We start from the raw sequence: 13,104 nt of genomic DNA, 5'->3' as shown, positions 1-13,104 counted from the left end.
AGTGGTCCCTTTTCGGGCACAGCTCTCTTGCCTGTGGCTCTAGTTGCTTGGTGACGCCAGACTAAGTATTGTATTTATTACAAATATCCTACTTCTAGTCACACACATAATAGTTCTATTATGACAGAGCTGACAATTAGCTGAAAAGTTGAACCAGGAGGTAAAGCAGTGGAAAAGCTAATGGCCTCTTGATAACAGTGAACTTTACTGTGAGGGGATTTGAAAAGTAGATTGGAATACCCCTTGGCCTTGTCTTTTATAATACTACTTATAATACTATACTACATAGGTTTGTTGCAGAACAACTTCCTTGGTCATTACTGGTCCAAGAGTAGTTCAACCCAAAACCGTTCAGAGGTTCCTGTCCATGTCTCCTTGGCTATGTCCCCATCTATATGAGCACTGCAAAAGCAACGTTCGGGACCACTCCCCAGTCCAGCCATTATGTTTAAAAATGACCCTTCAGGGGGTACTGCACTTTCTAGATGCCTAACAGCTTGTCTTACCTTGACAAAGAATCTCAGTGATGTGATCTAAACGCCATGCAACACACGTCACTCTGGCATATTGAAGCATGAAACGCAAGCCTAGCAGTGAACAATGTAGACCAAATCCAAAAGCTCATGTGGAGTAACAGTTGCTTCCATTTTTACTGCAATTAGTCAAGAAGACCTGTATCACGGTAATTATCATCTCCTGCTTATCCAATGACAATAGATATTACAATATACATAATAGTACATACATTAGACAAGACTATGAGGAATTTCCAACAAATAAATAGCACATTCTGTAATACTAGGTCTAAACATGATAGTGAATAGTGATAGCTTTAAAGAGCATACAAAACCTATGACAAAAATTTGTAATATTATTTAGACTACAGTATCCATCAGGACACTTAGCCTATGGCTCTGTTTCAGTCTTTATCAAAGTTGAGTCGATATTAAATGGCAGGGATCAGTGGCTTCTGCTCTGAGGGGAGAGGAAAGCTAGGGTTCCTCATGTTCGCTGGGGTTGTTTCTGGGGAACTCAGCCACTTATCTAAAGAAAAGATAATTGAATATCTCAAACCTCCATATTCTCTCAAATCAAGTGCTGCAGCTGGATTTGCACTGCACAATCAAACCTATCACTTAGATCGAAGTATCAGTCTAACTGCTGAACTAATTCTTTTCAGAATGCTTTTTTTGAGAAGGCAGCCAACAAGAATTAGTATGATCGATCAAGTGTTAGGCACAGGAGTGTGAATCTTATGCTGTTTGCTCTAGAGATTTTCATGCTGATGCTGAGAACATGGCCCTTGAAGGTGAGAAATCATATGATCAATAACCTGGTGGTGTGCATATCCCTCTTCCATCTGCCTTGCTATCTCTATCTGCTTTGAAATTCTTTAAGCTAAACTATGATTCTCTCCATGCCAAAGCTTATGCAAATCAAAGACATTTTTATGTTTAAGTGACATTCTCTAAAATTATCTACAAGTAATACACATTATTATACAGTTATATGCAAAATAATAGCAGTCTAACATCACTAATGTACTTAATTACTGATTTTGGCAGAAAAGATAATACAACTTGGGAAATATATCAAAATACTGGAAGATATCATGTTGCCTTATGCTGAAGAATTGGATGTTGAGTGCCTTTGTGTATATGGAAATAAATGCTGTTATGAGGATTGAGCTTTTTCTCAGTTGTTTTAAACACACTGCTATTATTTTGCACATAACTGTAAGTACTTGCATGAATGAAACTTTGCAGGTTGTGGGGACAATAAACAAATAAGAATCCTGCTGTTTTGCAGACAGGACAGACCCTTAGAGGCATTCAGATGACCATAACAATGCAGTCATACAAAAACTGTGGATTTAATATTACTCAATACAGCTCTGTAAAAAAATAAGAGACCACTACAGAAATCTGTTTATTTAGTTTTACAATTGATGGGTATGTGTTTGACCAGGCTAAGAAGTTTTGTTTTATTCTATGAACTACTGGCAGCATTTCTTCCAAATTCCAGATAAAAAATATTGTATTTTAGAGCATGTTTTTTTATGAAAATGACTAATGGTCAAAATAACAAAACAGTTACAGAAATTTCAGACCATAAATAATGTAAAGAAAACAAGCTCATACTTATTTATAAACAACAAAATACTAATATTTCAACTTAGAATAAGTCAAGAAATCAATATTTGGTGGAATAACCCTGATTTTTAATCACAGCTTTCATGCATCTTGGCATGATTTCCACCAGTCTTTCACATTGCTGTTGAATAACTTTACACCACTCCTGGCACAGAAATTCCAGGAGCTCAGCTTTGTTTGATGGCTTGTGACCATCCAACTTCCTCTTGATCACATTCCAGAGGTTCCAGAGGTTTGCTGCTTGACCTTGTTCTTAAGAACCATAGTTTTTGAAATTTTCAAGATGGAAGCAACCTGACACTCACTGTATCCCTCTGCCAGTACAATTGAACCCTTCTTTTCCTCATTAAGAACCTTTCTTTTCAAATCTTTTGGCATGGTCTGTAGCTGTGTTTTGACTGCACTTACTTTTTGGGTGCTTTTCCCATCCATCTGGTCCTATAACAAGAGAATAGTGATGACAGCAGCAGTGGTTTTGTTGCGCGTTAGAACAGGATTTTGTTAAGCTGATCACCTATTCAGCATCTCATTAAGTAGAATGAGGTGTGTCTGTGAAGGAATTCAACAAACACTTGAATGGAAGGGCTGCTGTACATGTGGAGATGCTGATTTAAGAAAAAATTGGAGTGGTCTCTTATTTTTTTCAGAGCTGTAGATATGCTGTCATATCTAAAACGTAACCCCAAAGCTGTGCTTTGTGCTCTATTTATATTGTTTTATTTATATACTACCTTTCATATATAAAATGTAACTCAAAGTGCTTCACAATATATGTAAATAAAACAAATCAATGTGAATAAAATGTAGACATGCACTTCTATGCGCTTTGCACTTTGCTTGAACAGCTGATGAAGTACCTCTGTTCAAAACGTTCTGTTCTCTAGAAACTCTGTGCACTTTACTACAACTTTGAATCTATCTATCTCTCTCATATTAAAGACACTGGAGCAGAATTTCTATATATAAATTACTACATAGAAATTCTGCTCCAGTGTCTTTAAAATGATTTCGGAATTGTGTCTAAGGTGCAGGTTAAGTTCATCTCATGAAGATTTGAATCTCTTATTGTTTTTAAATGATTAATTGTAAAATTCACAATGAAGGTCTTCACAGATCTCAGAAAATAATCTAAACCTCTTTGAAAAAAAAAAAAAAATAAAATAGTTGGCCCCATCCCTGGTATCCTGGTCTCCCTAGTCAACCTGACATGTGCTTCTTTGTTCTGGTTTACTTCCTGGTTTTCGTTTCCATGTGCGTCCCAGTTTTTCTCATCCACCCATTTTTGGTTTTACAGGATCAACCTGTACCACAAGACATGAGTAGACAGAAGTAACACTCAGGAAACCCATTTTATGGTACTCAGCTAGCTGTCAAATGCCACTGTGAGCTTCCCATAGCCTGTGAGAGTTCTGCCAAGAGGATTGTGCTTCTGATTGTTCATCCAGAGTCAAGCAGTGTGGCCCAGTGGTTGTCCTGCAGGCCACCCAGCCTGTTCCTGTCCCCAGCATTATGGATGCCGTACAAGTTCCTGTTCCAGGTGTGGAAGATGCTGTCCTAGTTCCTGATCCAGACTTGGAAGACGTCGTTAGAGTTCCTGTTTCTGTGTCCAACAGCACGGCTGTGACTAAAGTGGCCACACCTCCAGACCCTCCAGCCTCTGAGTCTGATCCTGGGCCAAGCCCCATGGCAAGACTGTTCCTGTGGCTGCACCCCTGGACCTGCCTGCTGTCGTCACTGCCATATAGTTCCCATCTGTCCAACACCTATCTGTGTCTGCTGTCCATGGGGGCCTACTGTGTCTGCTGTGGCCTCACCATCAGCCTTCCATGTGCATGTGCCTGCAGTGAGTTCTCCTGTGCCTGTTTCTGTGTTTTTGACTTCCCCTGTGCATGGATTGGTCCTGGTTCCTGTTCCTGTGTGTGCCCATGTACATATTTGTTACATTTGTTGTTCCTGTTTTGCTTCCGGTTGTCCCTCATCTGGCGTCATGTTTGGTTGTGTCTTCGTCCTCCCTGCTGGGATTTTTGTCATCCTCAGCCTGTTAGCATGTCATCTGTTCCATGTGTTGACACTGTGTCTGCTCCTGTCACTGCTCCAATGTTTGTGTCTGGTTGTGCTGCTGCTCTGCTTTCTGCTTCATGTTCTGTTCCTGTGTCTGCTTCTGTGTTCACTGTGTTCTGTTCCTTTTCCTGTGTCTCCGATTTCTGCGCCTGCGTCTGCTCCTGCGCCGGCTCCCTGTGTCACTTCATACCCTGCTCCTTTCCCTGTTCTTTGCCTTTGCCTTCCTGTCTGTTTCTACTCTTGTTTCTGCTTCATGTTCTGTTCCTGTGTCTGCTTCTGTGTTCACTGTGTTCTGTTCCTTTTCCTGTGTCTTCGATTTCTGCGCCTGCGTCTGCTCCTGCGCCGGCTCCCTGTGTCACTTCATACCCTGCTCCTTTCCCTGTTCTTTGCCTTTGCCTTCCTGTCTGTTTCTACTCTTGTTTCTGCTTCATGTTCTGTTCCTGTGTCTGCTTCTGTGTTCACTGTGTTCTGTTCCTTTTCCTGTGTCTTCGATTTCTGCGCCTGCGTCTGCTCCTGCGCCGGCTCCCTGTGTCACTTCATACCCTGCTCCTTTCCCTGTTCTTTGCCTTTGCCTTCCTGTCTGTTTCTACTCTTGTTTCTGCTTCATGTTCTGTTCCTGTGTCTGCTTCTGTGTTCACTGTGTTCTGTTCCTTTTCCTGTGTCTTCGATTTCTGCGCCTGCGTCTGCTCCTGCGCCGGCTCCCTGTGTCACTTCATACCCTGCTCCTTTCCCTGTTCTTTGCCTTTGCCTTCCTGTCTGTTTCTACTCTTGTTTCTGCTTCATGTTCTGTTCCTGTGTCTGCTTCTGTGTTCACTGTGTTCTGTTCCTTTTCCTGTGTCTTCGATTTCTGCGCCTGCGTCTGCTCCTGCGCCGGCTCCCTGTGTCACTTCATACCCTGCTCCTTTCCCTGTTCTTTGCCTTTGCCTTCCTGTCTGTTTCTACTCTTGTTTCTGCTTCATGTTCTGTTCCTGTGTCTGCTTCTGTGTTCACTGTGTTCTGTTCCTTTTCCTGTGTCTTCGATTTCTGCGCCTGCGTCTGCTCCTGCGCCGGCTCCCTGTGTCACTTCATACCCTGCTCCTTTCCCTGTTCTTTGCCTTTGCCTTCCTGTCTGTTTCTACTCTTGTTTCTGCTTCATGTTCTGTTCCTGTGTCTGCTTCTGTGTTCACTGTGTTCTGTTCCTTTTCCTGTGTCTTCGATTTCTGCGCCTGCGTCTGCTCCTGCGCCGGCTCCCTGTGTCACTTCATACCCTGCTCCTTTCCCTGTTCTTTGCCTTTGCCTTCCTGTCTGTTTCTACTCTTGTTTCTGCTCATGGTCTGTTTTGTTCAGTTTTGTTTTGTTTATGCACTTTGGTGCCACATGGTTTTTTTTTTGTTTGTTTTGGGTTTTTTGCCCCTCCCTGGCACCTGGCCTCTCTAGCAACCTGTCATGTGCTTCTGTTTTGGTTTACTTCCTGGTTTTCATTTCCATGTGCTTCCTTGTTTTGTTTTTTTCTTATCCACCTCTTCATTTTGGTTTTTCCACCCGTGTTTCCGCTGTTTCTTGTTTAGTTCTTACTGGCCTGTGCACTTATACCCAGTGTTTTTCTCTGTGGCTTTGCTGGTCAGTTATGCTAGCTGATGTCATGTCTGTTTGTACATAGCCTTTGTACTACACCTCTGTATGTAGCCTCTATCATGTTCTCGGTATCGTGTTTTTGGCCTGTTTGTTTATTTTCCTGGTTTTCGTGTTTTTGCTTTCTGTTTGTTGTCATGTGTTCTGTATTGTCATGTATTTTGTATGCATTCGTTCTATGACTCTGGACCATTTTACTGACTATTATTTTGGATTTGCTTTTTTCAACTTTTGTCTGCCTCTCTTTTGCTCTGTGCTACACGAGGTTGTAACCGTTCTCATTTATAATCTTTGAAAAAATGTCATTTTTTCTTCATTAGTGCAGTATCTGGGAACTGCAGCATGTAGTATGAATTTAGTTTTCCTCCCAGCGATGAAAAAAACATAAGGTTAAAGACGATTTAAAGACTAGTCCATTGGTAGACTAGTTCTTCTGCAATTTATAGGCTGTTTCTGTACATTTCTGTGATTACAGATTTTATATTTTGTGAAAGTTTCAGCTATTTGGTCTAGAGATTTTTTGCATGCAAAATAGCCATGAACCACATCTCCATACAACATATTTTTTGCTTCATTTAAGATCCCACTCACCAGTTTTCTTTTGGGTTCTTTGTCCTTGGATGTAACTGTGCCAGTATGGTGCTGTTTGCTAGTCAAAGGCAGATAAAGCAAGAAATTTCTTCTTACAGTAGTCATGGTCAACAGTGTGTGTGTGTGTGTGTGTGTGTGTATTCACTGACTTATAAACTGTACTGTGCATAGCAGCCCGTTCATGGAATCTGCTGAGACCTTCATATTAAGTTAATGCTAAGAATTGAATGTGAGTGATGTCAAACGCCCACTTGGTTTTTTTTTTTCACCATTCGTGTTTCTCTTTTCCCTTCTGTGTTTTTCTCTTTCTCTCTCTCTCTCACTCGCTCACTCACACATGGAGTGGAAGAGAGCGCTGCATTGAGTGGAGACAGTGTCAGCAGGGGCATCAGGTACAGTCAGTCTGCTCTGGCTCTCACAGGAAAGCATACAGGAGGACTTATAAGCAACACCTTTTGACCAATTCAGCTACGTCTCCTACACCCTACATCTAATGTCAGTCTTGTTCATTTAAAAAAAAAAAAAACTCTTTCCTGGTCGTTTTTTGTTTGTTTTCCAGCTTTTTCTCTTTAGACATGTTATTCACTAATTCTTTCTGTTGCTGATTTCTCTTCTCCTCTCCATTCCTCACCTCTCCTTGCCACTCTGCTTCTCTCTAGTGTTTCCTTCTCTTTGTGTCTCAGTTTTTTTGCCTCTTTCACTTTGTCCCTTGTTCTGTGGCTCCCAATGAACGGATCTTACCATCATGTACCCCGTCAGAGCGACAGCGCTCAACTCAGCCTCATGGAACCAGAACCCAGGAATGGAAGCGCACCACTGTGGTCATCTAACAGCAGTACCAGCTCCTCTCCACTGGGGGCACTGTGCCAGCAGGTCCAGATCCATGCGGAGGTTTTCCTCACCCTTGGCATCATCAGTCTCCTGGAGAACATCCTGGTCATTTCCGCTGTTGCGAAAAACAAGAACCTCCACTCGCCCATGTATTTTTTCCTCTGCAGCCTGGCAGCTGCAGACATGTTGGTGAGTGTCTCCAACTCCCTAGAGACAATTGTGATTGCGGTTTTGAGAAGCAAACTCCTACAACTGAGTGACCACTTTGTGCGGCTGATGGACAACACCTTCGACTCCATGATTTGTATCTCCCTAGTGGCGTCCATCTGCAACCTCCTTGCCATTGCCATCGACCGCTATGTCACCATCTTCTACGCATTGCGCTACCATAGCATCGTGACTGTTCGGCGCGCACTGAATGCCATTGGCGCCATCTGGCTCATGTGCATCATCTGCGGCATCGTCTTCATCGTGTATTCCGAGAGCAAGACAGTCATTGTTTGTCTGATCACAATGTTCTTCACCATGCTGGTGCTGATGGCCACGCTCTATGTACACATGTTCCTTCTGGCCAGGCTCCATGTGCAACGAATTGCCGCATTGCCCCCGGCAGTTGTCACTGTTGACAATCAAGCACCGCGGCACCACACCTGCATGAAGGGCGCGGTCACCATCACCATCCTGCTGGGAGTGTTTGTGTGCTGCTGGGCGCCTTTCTTCCTACACCTCATCCTCCTGGTGGCCTGTCCGCAACACCCATTCTGCCTGTGCTACATGTCCCACTTCACCACCTACCTAGCTCTCATCATGTGCAACTCTGTGATCGACCCCCTTATCTACGCCTTTCGCAGCCTGGAGATGAGGAAGACCTTCAAAGAGATCCTGTTTTGCTTTGCCATGGGCTGCCAAGTCCTGCTGTGCGAGAGAGAGCAAGAGACGGACACAGAGAGGCAGAGAGAGAGACACCAGGAAGGGGAGAAGGAGCGTGAGACGGAGTGAAAGAGGCAGAGCAAGAGAGACAGGGTGAGACTGAGAAGCAAATGGCTTGACTGGAGAAGGTCAGGATTTTAGATGATTTGAGAACAGAATGAACAAATAACATTCATTAAAGAGAACATATGCATACAGTTAAACATAAGTGAGCTTGATGTTCTGTAAGATTATCATTTGCTTAAAACAGAGATAGAGTACTAACAATTCTATTAACATGTTTGTCAAGAATGTTTTTGTGGAATTTTGTAATGATGGATGTTTGTACTTTCTGTGAAGTGGCCATGCATTTGCCAAATATTCTATATTATATATTGTTTTTTTATTTATTTACAGTATTCAATACATTTTTATACAAACCGCTTTGGGATTTTTCCCCCCACTACATGACATTATGCAACTGTGATATAGCTGTATGATTTGCAGATATGTATTGCTCTATTTTTCTGTAGTTGTTAAGGATTCAGAACATCCTGGATATTTAAGGAATTCTATGACAGAAGTTTTCTTAAAAGAAAAAAAGAAAAGAAAAATGTCTACCATTTGCTCACGTAGTACCTAATACTGAGTGACATGACTTCTGTGTCTGGTCACACATCTTTTAACAATGTTACTGTAAACTCTGGCCTTTCTCTTTAATCTGACCACTGCAGAAAAAGTGAGTCTATTCCCATCGAGTACTGTGAGTCTTTACTTTCCATCTCAGCAGCGTATACCTACTACTATAAATAGGGTTCTACTTTTGGCCTGTGTTTATGCTTTTAGGACTTGGCTTTTGAGCCTGTAGACAAAGCTTGTATCAAACTGACAAGAATTGTGTCTTTTTTTTGTGAGGTGGGGTTAGTTTGGGAAAAGGTGAGACATTAATGAAATGTAAGACAATTTCAGTGTGCTAATGTTTGCAAAGAGAAAACACAAATGCATACATTCTTATTATATATGTATGTATGTATGTATGTAACTTGTATATGTGTCCATCTTGCTAGCTAAAACAATACAATAATGTATTGAGTATTAACAAAAACAGAGAACATTGTACATAGTGGTTCCAGTAATTTGCGATTTAATAAACATAAATTGTGTTAACATTTTAATCTGTGGATGTGATGATGTGTTAATCTGTGGATGTGTTCCTTATATTTATTAGGAAAAACAAAGACAAATATATGAAAATAAGTCTATAAAAGATTGTGGACCCATTGACCTTTTAATCTATTTACTAGGTGTTGAAAAAATTGACTTAAATTAGGTTTGCATTGGATTTCATGTTTGTTTGTTTTTTCAACATCAGATTTTAAAAAATAATAAATAAATAATTTTGAAAAATGTACACACATCAGGCAGCCACTTGCCTGCACATTCAGTAGATATATAAACAGAGGTAGACTGATAGATTAATAAAACAGTATACCACATCTTAATACAGGTTAAAATCTTCAAAAATATTCAGAGTTGCATGAACAGTTAAAGTTCTCGTGTGGCCTCTGATGTCATTTGCTAGTGTGGGTCTGATACAAAAACGTATTGTCTGTCGCCCTCGTGTTGCTAAGATAACTCCCCACAGCACTCACTGATTCCTCGAATTCACTTCACGTCCTCTCTGGTAGTATCTCATGAACTGTGAGATACTACATTAGGTCTGCCTCATTAGGACACCATGCAAACTCATGCAGTTGAGAAAGTATATCATTTTAAGTTGGACAGTGTCATCATCCTTCACGTCTAACATTATAAAACATGTTGGCTGTAGATTACTTATTAGTACTGCCCATGTCTGCACTCATGTTGAGCCATTTTGTGTCATTTATGGTCAGTGAAAATAGTAAAAGGACAACCTTTTTCAGAGATACTTGTAAAATCTTTGTTTTACAAATAGCACAGCCAAACCCTCTTTATTTAGCCGTAAGTACAGTTAAGTACAGTTACCTATTTGTTAACTGTTAGGGCCCAAGTGATTTTTTTAGATCTACCAGCTGGCAAAATGGTTTTTTTTAGGCTTCCCCAGGCTTAGGAGGTCACACACACTGCACTTCTCAAGGGCCAACACTAAACGGTAAAGCCCTCTGATATCTCAGCTAGTGTTTGCTTCAGAGAAGGAACGGCCATCATTGTTTAATGTCCATTTGTATGTTTCGTTGAGCACCACAACTTTCAATCCTACCTTCCTTTATTCTTTCCCCCTCCTTTGCAAGATAACTAGCCCTTCTGATGTATAATCGCTGTGTTCTAAGTATTACCCATTCAACATTAAAATTTAAGTAAACTCTCTTATTTTATGAAATCTCTTCAAACCCTGCTCTATATTAGTAGAGCCTGTGGCATTCAAGTGTGGACATGAATTTTAGGTATATTGATAGTTAAGAACCCAAAAAAATTCCTCTCTTTCAATATAGTAAAATATCCACACCAGATATACTTAATGTGCTTGGGGATTATCATATCATTTTTGAACAGTATGTTTCTGAGTTTTTCCATACCCCTCCAGGACAGTCAGTGGTCCCATTGGTTTGGCATGCTTTATGGCACTGTGAGAAGACTGAAGCCATCCTGAATGCCTCTATACCTTTAAAGTTAGGCTTCAAGGATTCCAGTCATATGTTCCCAGTTGGACTCAATATGAGTTTCTCTTGGAGCCTATGGGCTTTGAAAATAGTCAACTTCCTCTAACTTTGCTTTCGTCTCCTACTCTAGTTTTGGCTAAGAATGGCCTTTTATGTGCCTCTATTGTTAATGTCAGCAACTTGTGGCTCCCGCCTCTTAGTAGTGATCAAACAATGGCAGTGTCCCCCGTATATTAATAATTGTAACAGGACTCATTCCTGCTCCGTGTTAAGCACATTAGTAAAACAGTGGAGCAGGAAAGATGACATACAAAATGAGAATTATTTTATTTCAACTCTAAGGGATTGTCATCAGGAGGAATAAACTCAGCAATTCCAGGAAATCTGTAGAAAACAAGAACAATTGTAATTGTATTACATGGTTCAGGGTGGCCAACTGAAAATATGGATAATTACTAAGGTTAATAATATACTTATACCTAGATGTTTATTGTAATAATGTTTTAAAATGTGTTTGGTATGGAGTTTGTACTTACCGGGTTTAACTGAGTGTCAAAAGACCCGAGTACAGAGTCGAAGGGATTTGTAGTCTTTGGTTCGTACCACCATTTGGGGTATTAGATTTGCCATATAAAAAGTGGGAGTATTATTTGTTATATGATGTGTTCTGGCTATTTATTTTAACTGATATTTTGTATAATAATTGAAAATGTATAAATGATATTAAAAGGTTTAATCTTGGACAAGAAGTATGGGAGATGTTAGGAACTTGCATGTTACCTGTCTTTGCTCCAGACCAAGGGACATACTTATTTAAAGAACAAGCAATAGGTGGGTAAGTTAGTTGTAAGAAAGTAGTTGGTGGTTGCCTGTTGTTAATAGTTGTCAGCAGTTGTTGCTAGGCAAAGTGAGTGTCATGCCTTCAGCTAGAACACCACCTACAGTGGACTACATTTCCCATAAGCCTCCTGTGTGAGCCCAGCCTCCTAATTATTAGCTGTGCCTGTGTCTCTTTCTCCCTAATATGTTTCCGTATATAAGCCCTCTTGTTTCTATGTATCTTTGCATAGTCTTGTTTGCCTGCCTTACGTTTCTGAACCATGGATTATTGTTCTTTCCTATTCTGGACTATCAGATATTTGTTTTTGGATTATTCTCTTGCCTGTTCCCTTATTTCCCTTATTAAACTGATTAAGTTTAACTGTATTTGACTCAGTTTCTATTGGCAAACGCTTACAGTGAGCAATGGGGCTCTTTTTGCCATTGCTGGAATATATGCTCAGTTTTACTATAGTTGGAAGTCCTTACATTTATTTTAATTTTACATTTGCCTTTTGATAAAATGTTTTTGTATTTTTTAATGCTCCTGTCATGATTAGGCTTGCTCCCATCACCAGACTTCTGGGAAAAATAAATCCCCATCATTTGCATCGCTACCACTTGCATTGTACACTGTAATCAAATGCCAGTGGTCAAAAAAGAAAAATACAAGACTGCCTTTTGCACTGCTTTTGGATTGTTTGAATTTAATCAGATGCCATTTGAACTCTGAAATGTCCCAGGTAACTTCCAGCACCAAGCATATGCTTGGAGATTGCCGGTACCAATCCGTTCTTTTGGAGCTTGATGATGCGATTGTGTTTTCTGCTATTGTGGAAGAACAAGAGGTGTTTGCTTAGCTACACAAACATTTGAAAGTTAACCTATCAAAGTGCAAATTTTTACATTATTTGACCATGTGGTCTCAGCAGAGGGTGTTGCAACTGACCCTGTCAAAATTGAGGTGGTCAAAGAGCAGAACTGACCCTAGTGCCTACAGGAAGAGGTCCTAAGTAGCATTCATAATGATCATGGACATCAGAGTCTAGAAAGAACCCTTCACCTGTTGAGTAATAAATACCTTTAGCCTAAAATATAGACCAGGACCTAGAATGGTGGTGCCAGCAATGCCAGAGATGTGTGCTAAGGAAGGCAGGCCAGCCCAAAGTTTTAGCATACCACTGCACACATGAGATCCTGGCTATTGATTTCACTTTGTTCATGCAGTGTACCCAAGCTATTCCAACCAAAAACCAACGGGTAAGTACTGTGGCCCAGGTGTTGGTGCAACATTGGTTTCATCATTTTGCATCTTCAGAACAGATACCAATATTTCTTGTGGCACATGAGCTATATATAGGCATGAAATCGATAAGTTTTGTGGTTTATTGCTAGCTGCTCGCCCCTCCACTACAAACAGTACAAGTCTTCAATGTGCTGATTTAGACGTTCTTGTATTTTAAGCCTGTAGTTTAGGTTCCAGGTTC

The 13,104-nt window shown here is 40.7% G+C and overlaps 1 protein-coding gene across 1 annotated transcript; it reads left to right on the top strand.

Moving 5' to 3' along the window:
- Positions 1–3,662: 3,662 nt before the first annotated feature.
- Positions 3,663–8,246, top strand: mc3r (melanocortin 3 receptor). Its single transcript, XM_081708001.1, has 3 exons — positions 3,663–3,996; positions 5,762–5,813; positions 7,100–8,246. Exons 1-3 carry the CDS (start codon positions 3,663–3,665, stop codon positions 8,244–8,246), a joined length of 1,533 nt encoding a protein of 510 aa, XP_081564127.1.
- The last annotated feature ends 4,858 nt before the right edge of the window (positions 8,247–13,104 follow it).

This window comes from Electrophorus electricus, chromosome 25 (genome assembly GCF_041902795.1).
Source record: "Electrophorus electricus isolate QZ-2024a chromosome 25, ASM4190279v1, whole genome shotgun sequence".
Classification (NCBI taxonomy): domain Eukaryota; kingdom Metazoa; phylum Chordata; class Actinopteri; order Gymnotiformes; family Gymnotidae; genus Electrophorus; species Electrophorus electricus.
Note: the sequence above shows the minus strand (reverse complement) of the source record. Positions and strands in the feature narration are given on the sequence as shown.